At 41.5% G+C, this 10,579-nt stretch overlaps 1 protein-coding gene across 24 annotated transcripts in view; it reads right to left on the bottom strand.

Moving 5' to 3' along the window:
• Positions 1 to 10,069, bottom strand: part of WNK1 (WNK lysine deficient protein kinase 1) — a 126,786-nt gene extending 116,717 nt beyond the window's left edge. For 22 of the 24 annotated variants that reach the window (XM_040233689.1, XM_040233688.1, XM_040233686.1 and 19 more), the window contains exon 1: positions 9,164 to 9,928. In XM_040233689.1, coding sequence (XP_040089623.1) covers positions 9,164 to 9,928 — 765 coding nt within the window. Of the gene's footprint in view, positions 1 to 9,163 lie in introns of all 24 variants that reach the window. The other 2 variants (XM_040233694.1, XM_040233691.1) reach the window with 1 other exon arrangement.
• Positions 10,070 to 10,579: the final 510 nt, after the last annotated feature.

The following is a 10,579-nucleotide window of genomic DNA, read 5'->3' on the forward strand; positions in this document are numbered from 1 at the left end:
TATGCTTGTCACCAAAAAAATCCTAAGTATTAGTAATTATTAGTACTTTGCCAGATTAATTTAATTAGCAAAGAACACTCTTCAAAAAGACAAGGGCTTAAAGAAGTTATTTAGGCTTTTTGTTGTAGATATGTCCGTTTCAACCACATTCTAGAAATAGTGTAATAATTAAAAATCCTTCTTGTAATAGTTTCATGTGAAATCTGCTTCCTCAAGTGACACACAGACAGTCATTTCAGAGATGCCCCATAATAAAGTCTGTATCACCAGATTAACACGCAAATGCAGCATTAATGCCAGAGACTAACTATGGAGAGAAACAAGCTGTTTTAAGAATCAGTACATCACATCCAACAATTGAGTATTATAGAAACTAGTTGACAAACAGCATATGAAGTATGAAAAACTATTTTGGATTGACTTAACTATCCATGAAGAATAACCAAAACAGTAACTGGCTTAGAACAGACTCTTATCTGAGGCAGAGAAAGCAGACAAATTATTATATTTCAATGTTTTAACTTTTAAAGACCTTTCCCTCATCTATCCATGTTCTCCAAGATCACGCCTTCTACTTACCCAATCTTTCTTGCCCCATATTTGTTCAAACTTGTCTAAAGAAACGGCCTACTCTTATCATCTCTACTTCTTAACCTCCCTTGTGCATGCGTGCTCAGTCACTTCATTCATGCCCAATTCTTTGCAACCCCATGGACCATGCCCCACCAGGTTCCTCTGTTCATGGGATTTTCCCAGGCAAGAATACTGGAGTGGGTTGCCATGCCCTTCTTCCTCAGCCACTCTTTAAACTCACTGCAAATCTTCCACTCTTCTGAAACTGTAAGATCACCAAATATCTAGAGCAAATGTGATATAACATTAGTTATTGTTAATTCTGCATGAGGATGTGAATTTGTGGTAATATCCTTTGTATATCTTTTCCAAAAAAGGAAATACTATTTTATTATTAATAGAATACAGCTTTTTAAATGTATAACTTCAATTATAAAAGCATCACACTGTATATTCTTTGTGCTGTGAATTGTATCTCAATAAAACTATTTTGCTTTTTAAAGCACAACTTAACCCACAATTTTTTTCTGCCATGATAGAAATGTTCTACATGTGCCATCCAATATGGTAGCCACACATGGCTTTGATCACTTGAAATATGGCCAGTAAAACTGAAGAATTAAGTTTAAAGCTTTTGTTTCATTTTAATTAGTTTAAATTTACTGTTGAAGCTGAAACTCCAATGCTTTGGCAACCTGATGCGAAGAGCTGACTCACTGGAAAAGACCTGATGCTGGGAAAGATTGAGGGCAGGAGGAGAAGGGGACAACAGAGGATGAGATGGTTGGATGGCATCACCGACTCAGTGGACATGAGTTTGGGTAAACCCTGGGAGTTGGTGATGGACAGGGAGGCCTGGGGTGCTGCGGTTCATAGGGTCACAAAGAGTCGGACACAACTGAGTGACTGAACTGAAATTTAAATAGCCACATAAGTCTTTATGGATAAAGAACTTTATTGGACATTATCGGAGACTTAAGAGATACTTATGTGCGCCCCTCCCCACCCTTATGCTACCTCCCCTCTCATTTAGGTACCATCCAGAATATTGTGAATGACTTAATAGCCAAAATCAGTAAACAATTTCAACAGCCTATACTTATCTCCACACTTTTTTTCCTACATTTCCTAACATCTACTCTCCACAACTGCTACTATACTAATTGGACTTCTCTGCTATATTCCTTCCTGGAAATTTTCTTCTTTCTGTTCTGTTCTCCTGCTGTTTTATTTAGTCTCCCTGGGCTCCTTTTTCCTTTGCCCACCCTTTAATTATTGCTACTCTGCCCTAGGCCCATTATTCTTCCCTGTCTTTTCCTCTGTTTCTCTTCATATATATCCTTTCCTTAGATAACTGCATTTACTTCCATTATTTCAGCTATGACTAATACAGACAGCCTCTATTTCTACCTCAGACCCATTTTTTTCAGCTTCAGGAATGTATCCAGTGGCATGGTTGAACTTCCTCCTGGAGGTATCACAAGCACCTCACAGTCATCAGGTAACTGAATGCATCTCCACAGCCCTTCCCCTCAAAGGCCAACCTTCCATTCTTTCCTATTCCCTCCCTCAGTTGACAGTACCATTTTCTATTCCCATCCTCTCGCCTGTGCTTCATTTTTCTTCCAAATTCCACTTCATCAATAAACCCTGCTCAAAATATTTAAAAATTCCACTCCTCTATTGTCTTAGTTCCGGCCCTAGAAATCTCACACTCAAACATAAAACTAAACTCTACATATTCGTACTCCTTAAATAATTCTCCACAATTAATTTTATGCAAATCTACTTCTCTGCTTCAAATTCTCTCCACTGCCTACAGCTGAGTATTTGTGTGGGAAGGGTGTGTGGACAGTTCAAAGAGCATGTAAATACGATAATGTCTACGAACTCTTTAGCATGTTAAAGAGATGTTATGTTGCATTTCCCAAGTCTACCATAACCCAGGATGAGTGACCAGTCCAAGCAGAGAGAAAATCCACAGAGATGAATACAGTCACCCCTCAAGGTCCTCAGGAGGCTGGTTCCAGGGACGCTCCCCAGCCTCCACCCATGGATAACAAAATCCACGGATGCACAAGTCCCATCTATAAAATGGTGCATTACTTGCATTTAATCTATACATATATTCCGTATACTTTAAATCATCTCAGAGCACTTATAATACCTAACACAATGTAAACGCTATATAAATAGTTGTAAACACGATGTAATACACACTGTTGCTACAAGTACAGAAAACTCAACTTTTGCTTTTTGGAGCTTTCTGGTATTTCTCTCTTCCAGTATATTTTCCATCTACAATTAGCTGAATCTGTGAATGCAGAAGCTGCAGATATGGAGGGTGACTGCACATCATGGTGTCTGGCTCAAAACCATTAGCCATGAAGAGAATCCTATCATTACCTCAAACAACATGTTTACTTCTATCAACTAATGGAGACAATGTGCACAACAGTAATGCTGTGCTTCACTACTTCATTTTACTTCTCACTGTTTGGTTTATATATTAGTGCTTGATTAACTCAACACCATTCACCAGGTACACAATGACCAAAAACACAGATCATCTGGGTCTGAGAAACTGCAACCTAGCAGCTCAAAAGGCAAAAACAGCGGATTTTCTTAACTAACCTGAATATGATTATACCAAGCAGATTTCCAAACATTTTCTTATATTATTCTTAAAATCTTAATTTCTTAATATTTCTTAAATTTCAGGGAAAACTATATTTGCTTGTGATGACAAAGCTTATCTGACGATTCTTTTCTAAAAATCATTAAGCACATTAACTTAGCACAGCACGTTTAATATGTCAATCTTACAATGCCAAGACTCAAGTCAGAACATCAAAAACTAAATTCTTTACGAAAGCCCACTCGAAAAGCTAAATTAATACAAATTAAGGTAGAGATAGTCTACAATGAAGTCAACTACAAAACCAAGCAAATACTAAAGTTTCTTCTCTCCTGAAGAACCTATCAATAACCAATCTTTTTAGAGCCACACACAAAATTAAGCCTGCCAGTTGTCAAAGGCATAATCCTCTTCCAAACAAAAACACTTTAAGAAAAGCTTCTGGCAATTTCTTTTCAGGCCAAAAGCGGCTCTTCAGTCCAAAAGCTGTCTTAAGATTTAATAAAACTCTTAAACTCAAGATTTAATAAAACCCTTAAACTGAACAAAATGCTCCTAAACCCAACTAACTAGGAAGTTTAAAATAATTAATCTGTAACAAGTGATAATTAATAGCCTTCAAAATGGATTTTTCTTTGAAGTATCATACTTTACATTTTCCAAAGTACCTTCACATAGTGTTTCAGTTGCTCCTCAGCAATTCTGTGAAGTCAGTAAGACATGTTACTAATAAATCAGTTTTACAGAGCTACATTCCTTACTCAGATAATTGGGTAACACAGAATCCAAGTTATCTGCCTCAGAGCTGGTTTCTGCTATATGTGTTGTATTATACCAGAGTGATATCTCAAAATACAAGATGAGAGAATCTACTGTGGACCAATGAAAGGCCAGGAATATGGATTAAAAAAACCTGATATCTACAACTATTTCTAACTTAGTAACAGAAAAAAATTTAATACTTACCAAAGTAGATGGAGCATCTACTTATGTCTTCAAAGAGCTCAAAGACTAATGGAATAGACAAAGAATGTAAATGATTTTTAATCAATGTGAAGAAAGAATGATCCCAAGAGCAAAGATCTCAGCAAATTCTGGAAACTAGTCATTCAGAAAGACTGCCATTTGGGAACAACAAATTACGAAATTAACAAGAGGAAGTTAGGCAGAGGACAGGTAAAGCTAAAGGATGTGAAAACACTGATGACGCCATGTTCAATTCCAACACTTCTCCTGTAAGAATGGTAGCAACAGTATGGAGTTTTGCTATACTTTTCAAGTATAAATGTAAACAAATCAAAATTTTCATCAGTACCCTCAAAAAGGCAGCCTAAAAAAAAGATGCTGCATCCTCACAGTTAATATATATGTGCCACGCTCGGTCCTAAAAGTTTTTTATATATACTAATTCATTTAATCATCACAACAACTCTGTAAAATAGGCACTCATTACATTTCACTTTACAGGTAAGGAACTAACACAGTTTACCCAAGGTTACACAATCATCAGCTGAGCCAGAATTTGAATGGAAAGTCAGGCATTTTAGTTCTTAATCACTGTGCTATACTGCAGAAAAAAAGTGCCTTTTCCAAATCCAAGTGCAGGTCATGCTAAGTCTCACCTAATCCTGCACACTTGATTTTTAATACAGGACCAAACAAAGTACAAAATGAGAATAATAAGTTAATATAAAGAACTGGCATAGCAAAACCTAGTAACCAATTATTGTGAATTTTTCACAGTATATGAACATTTTCAGAAATTACAATTTGAACATAACCATTCTTGCCGCTTTTACAGCTTTATCTAAAATAGTAACTTATCAGGAAACACAAATAACACACTTGATTTCTGAAATCAAGCTGATTTCTGAAAACGAGAGTCCAGTTTTAGTTGAATGTTTCCACAGGAATTAACCAAGATGACTTTAAATGACCAGGATCTTGCACTACAATCTGAATGTCAAGAAATGAACTCAGTCACCAGGCAACAATAGATTCCCAGTTTGTTTTACACAAACAATCTCTCTTTGCAAGTTCTTACACTACAAACAATTGTGATACTAAAGGTCTGAAAAAAGTTAAGAAAAATGGAAACCATTTAAGCCCCTAAGACAAAGAACTATAGTAAAAGCAAAAAAAAAAAAAATCAACCTAAATATAATTCTTTCTCCTGTACAAAGGTTACTTCTTAAAACAATAAATCCACATATATTTTAAATTAACTCTTACCCAGCCAAAATTATCCTGTCTTTAATTATTATTCTGTCCTGTTGAGAAGGGACAAAGATTACTTCAAACAAGTCACCAAACATTCTTTAATTTGCACAGCAGCTACCCTTGAGCTACCTGAATTTTGCCCATACTCCCAACAAATCAGTGGCTCTGAGAATTTAAAAGCAAAAAGACTCAGAAGACTATTCTCTGAAATTTAGTTTCTGAGACTAAAAGTTAGCAGTACAGATTCCTAAAAACCAACGAATGTGGCACAAATTTAAAAAGTTAAGGTAAGAAAAATCCTCACTATTCAAACGGGAATAACAGTTCAATGAGTTAAGAACAAAGAATAAGTTATGGTTTCTTAATCACAGAACCACAACAAACTTCTACACCATCAAAAAACTTTTCATAAAACATTGATAGCATATGCTCATGATGAGACCTGAGCCTTAACTTGCTAAAAGCCAGGAAAAAAAGTACATACTAAGTATTTTGGAGTTTAATCAAAATTTATGATTTGACTTCTCCTTTCAGGCAGATCTGGAAACAATCTTATCAATATATTGAGTGAACTCTGTATTTAGAAGCAGTATGGGCAGAAAAGTGCTTAAAGTAAATGAATCATTCTTGAATCGCAGTGTATAATTACGTTTTATTAAAGCAACTAAGCTATGTTTCTTTAAAACAAAAACAAACTCTCCCTAAAAAAAGCAATGTAAATTCTGTACAGTCCAGCAGTAACAACATTTTCTGATCAAGTCAAAAGAGAAGTAGAATTAAGGTACATCACCTGCCTAGTAAAACCAGGTAAGGAAATATGCATCTTAATAGATCTCAGTTATCACTTAAGATCCTGTAGTAGCAAAGTGAAGTGAAGTGAACTCACTCAGTCGTGTCTGACTCTTTGTCACCCCATGGACTGTAGCCTACCAGGCTCCTCTGTCCATGGGATTTTCCAGGCAATAGTACTGGAGTGGATTGCCATTTCCTTCTCCAGGAGATCTTCCTGACCCAGGGATCGAACCTGGGTCTCCTGCATTGTAGACAGACGCTTTACCGCCTGAGCCACCAGGGAAGTACTACCCACATATTAAGAGTCAGTATTTGCTTTAATCAATAACTATGCATATTGTGACTCTAAAAATAGGCTTGATGGAAACAAATTTGACTTGCATACCACACCACCCATCCTTCATCCCACAAAGCCTATTTATTTCTCCATTTGAAGTGATAAAATCACTACCAATATCCTAAGTCTGGAATCTGCCAGGGTTACAGGATCAGATTTCTCCAAAAATCTGACAGTAACTTCCACATCAAAAACAGAACTGCTTCATTTGAGATCAACTAATTAACCATCTACTAGACTACAAATGCTTTAACATTTCTCAAATTATTAGATCCTAATCAGTTAATTGTATTCCTTATCAACCCAAGCAAGTCATTCACAAGTAAGTTATTCTGTAACTTCAGGTTCTTCATTTATCAAATAAGAAGCTGGGCAGAATAGCCTAAGATTTCTTCCGGTTTTAATACATGACATTTTTAACTCAGCAACTTAACACAATATTTCTCCAGTCTTCCTAAAGAGAAATTTGTAGTAAGTATACATTTAGTGAAAAAAGTTTATTTTTTCTCCAATGACTTAGTAATCCTTTGGCTTGTCCTTTAACTTAGATCCAAAGACAATAACTCAAACACTGAGTAGGTTGTTAGGCAAGTGTTTTGGCCAAAACATCATAAATACTGTCCAACTACTGCTATAAAGGATCTTGGGACTAAGATAATCACATTTTTTTAAAAAAATGGAAAACTGTATAAGTAGGATCATATAAGGAAGGTTCCAAAGCAGGGTACCATTCAATGCATTTTCATTTGGTTCTCCAGCCAAATTCCAAACTAGCATAAAAATAATATGGCAATGTTATATACATAGAAGATATTCTTTTGTTTAACCATGACCATGCCTAGAGAACAAAAATCAAAAATTCATGAGTTCTAGAAAAAAAATGAGAAGCTTAGACAAAATTATTGTGACATTAGACAAATTGAGGTTTTTTTCCCCACACTGTATCATTAGTTTCAAGATAATGATCTAAAGATTCCAGGTGACAAAAAAAACATACATTCTGAGAAGTCTTAAAAGTTAAAAATTGAAACTAACAAAATTAATCCATAAAGTGCTCAACACTTATTTTGGTTTAGTCTTGAGAGTAAGGTAACAAATTGAGGGGAAAAAAATTATTTAAAAGCACCTATTCAAATATGAAACTATGAAAGAACACAATCCAGGGTCAGTAGCAATAAGCACCTTAGTTAGGTATTAAAAAAGTAACAGGTGTTTGTTTGCTTGTAATACTCTGCCTGTAAACCAAAACAAATCAGACCTAAGTTTCTGAGTAAGAATGACCAAGGAATAAAGTTATAATTTGACAATTTAAAAAAAAAAAAGGCCCACCACCTTCCCAACTCTAAAATTGAGTAGTTTTTATTTCACAATGCCTTTAGAAGTTCTGTATCACTAACTATAAAATTTAAGAAATTATATTCCTAAAAAACTTGTCAGTTTTTTAAGTTTACTTCCTTCCACATGTTAATTTTCCTTCACACTTGATACGACCTTGGTCATTTGGAAGATGACATTCAAAAGGTTAAATGTTAACGTATTGGTTCAAGGATAATAGATAAATTCCTAGATCACTCAGGTACTTTCATATCCTATTTCAGCTTGGTTCATTTCCTTTGCCAGAAGAATATGGATACTGGCATTTTTCACGTATAATGTCAGTGGTTTTTTTCATTCAGTTCAACTCTGCTTCTTCCAATAACTGATGTGAACACACATAGGTGAGGACAACTTCAGTCAAGCTGCTACAGATCAAGCAACAAGTAGCTCAAATCCCGTTATATCCTTGTCAACCAGGATGACACACCATTATTTACACCATGATAAATCTCCTAGAAGTTAAAAATGAAGCCTTTGTCACTCATTTGTACCCTTGAGAAAGTTTAGCTTAAAAATCTTTTACAAGATTAAAACAGTGATAATGACATTACAACTCTCAAAGCACACATACATAAGCTCCTGTATTACCCACAGAACAGCGAGTGGGCTAAAGACACTAGTTTTAGTAACAACGTCTGCTCACGGTTATCAAAAACTTGCTTAAACATCACTAGGTGGAACGATATCAAATATCCAACTGTAACTTTCTAGTCTCAAACTATTCATTGAAGGAAACCTTTTTTAGTTTACTAGATGCCGGTACGACCACCAACTAAGATACGTCAAAAAGAAGGTCATTCGTGAACAAGGTCGTTCTTAATTTAAAAAGACAGCCTGTTCTCAGGAATGGAAACACGCATCTAACACACCAGCACCTCATCACTGCAGAGCTCTGATGAACACAAGGCAAGAGGACTGTACTTTCCGAACTCAAAAACTTCCCCGCTCATTTCGTTTCCTGCCAGACACTAAAACAATGACGAGGAGGCAATGCGCTGGTATCCGGATGACTTTCACCACTCCTTCCTTAGGAGCGAATCTCTGGCTACAAATACTAACGCCTCACCTGTGCCAACACCCCAAATCCTGGTGACTCTTTCGAAAGTTGGCCTCCCCCCATTCGCAGCGAACAGTTAAGAGGAAGACACGTAAAGGGAAAATTCGGCCAAGTGGCCGAGCCAAATGTGGGACCCACAGCACTGTAAGAGAAAGAAGGTGGGGTATACCTGCAACTCACACCAGGCGACCTCCACGGTGGTCTCGGTGTCCAGGCCCTTATAGACCGTCTTAAAGGAGCCCCTGCCGATCTCGATGTCAAACTTGAGAAAGCGGCCGTCATTAGACATGCCCACGGCCTTGGTCTCCAGCTCCTCGATGTCATCCTGCTGCTGGCTCCGTTCCTCCTGGGGCTCCTTGGCGCTGCCGCCGCCGCTGCCACTTCTCGAGGACGGAGGCTCCTCTCGGCTCCCCGCGGGGCCGGGCTGGACAGCCTGGCGGTCTCTGCCCGCGCTGCCCGGGGCCGAAGAGGTGGCCGGGCCCGCAGCGACCGGCTCCTCAGGGGCGGCGGCGGCGGCGGCGGCGGGCGGCTGCTGGGCCACCTGGGCGGCAGCGGCGGGGGTCAGGGTCTCCTCGCGCGGGGGTTCCGGGGGGCTTCGCTGCGGGACCACGGCAGCCGCGCCGGGCTGAGGCAGCGGCAGAGGGAGGCCGGGCAGCTCCAGCGCCGTAGCGTTGGAGTCGCAGATGACGCTGCGGCGGAAGAAGCGGTGCTCCGTGGTGGTGGTCGCGGCCGCCCCCCGGCTGTCCTTGTCCATGGTATGGCGGCGACGCCGGTACTCCTCCGTCCGGCCGGCTGCGGCATCGGCCGCTGCGGCGCCCAGTTTCTCCCCCACCGAGGAGTCCGAGCTGGAGCCATTCTTGGGGGCAGGCGCCGGCGGCGAGAGGAACAGCGAGCCCGGCGCGCTGCTCTGCTGGTCGGCGGCGCCGCCAGACATTGTGGGAGCGGGAGCGAGAGCGAGGCGGGCGGCTCGAGTTCACGGAAGAAGGGGGCCGGCCCGGGGCGGCGGGACGACGGCCCCTCACTCGGCACTGACTCGGCGGCCCGAGCGGGAGGCGGGCCCGCGGGCCCGGCTGCGGCGGCCGCTGCGGCTCTCGAGGCACGCTTGTCGGGGGCGGCGGCGGGGCGGAGGCACGGGGGCTGGCGCCTCACGGCCCGCACCCATCGTGCGGCGAGCGGCGGACGGGCAGGCTGGAGCGCCGGGGGCGCGCGGTCATGGGGGCGGCGCGGCGGCCCGCACCGAGTCAAGGAGGCGGCGGCCGGCTCTCCACCGCTGCGGCCCGGGGCTGGCTGGACCCCCGAGCGGCTGCCGCTCGGCGCGGAGGCGGACGAGGCCGCGCTGGGGCTGGCGGCCAGGCGGGCGGCCGCTGCTCCTTCCGCCCTGCTGGACGGCCTCAGAGGCCGCCCATTGCCCGACGCGAGGAGCCGGAGCGCGACACGGAGGAGCGGCCCCCGGCCCCGGGCCTCACCGCCCGCCCCGGGCCGGGCGGACCCTTTCCTCTCCGGGCCGGGGCCGGGGGCTGACGGAGGGAAAGCCGGTGGGGGAGGGCCCGAGCCCGGTGCTCCTCCGGGCCGAGGAGGGCCGGGA

Source organism: Oryx dammah, unplaced genomic scaffold (genome assembly GCF_014754425.2).
Source record: "Oryx dammah isolate SB20612 unplaced genomic scaffold, SCBI_Odam_1.1 HiC_scaffold_29, whole genome shotgun sequence".
Lineage (NCBI taxonomy): Eukaryota > Metazoa > Chordata > Mammalia > Artiodactyla > Bovidae > Oryx > Oryx dammah.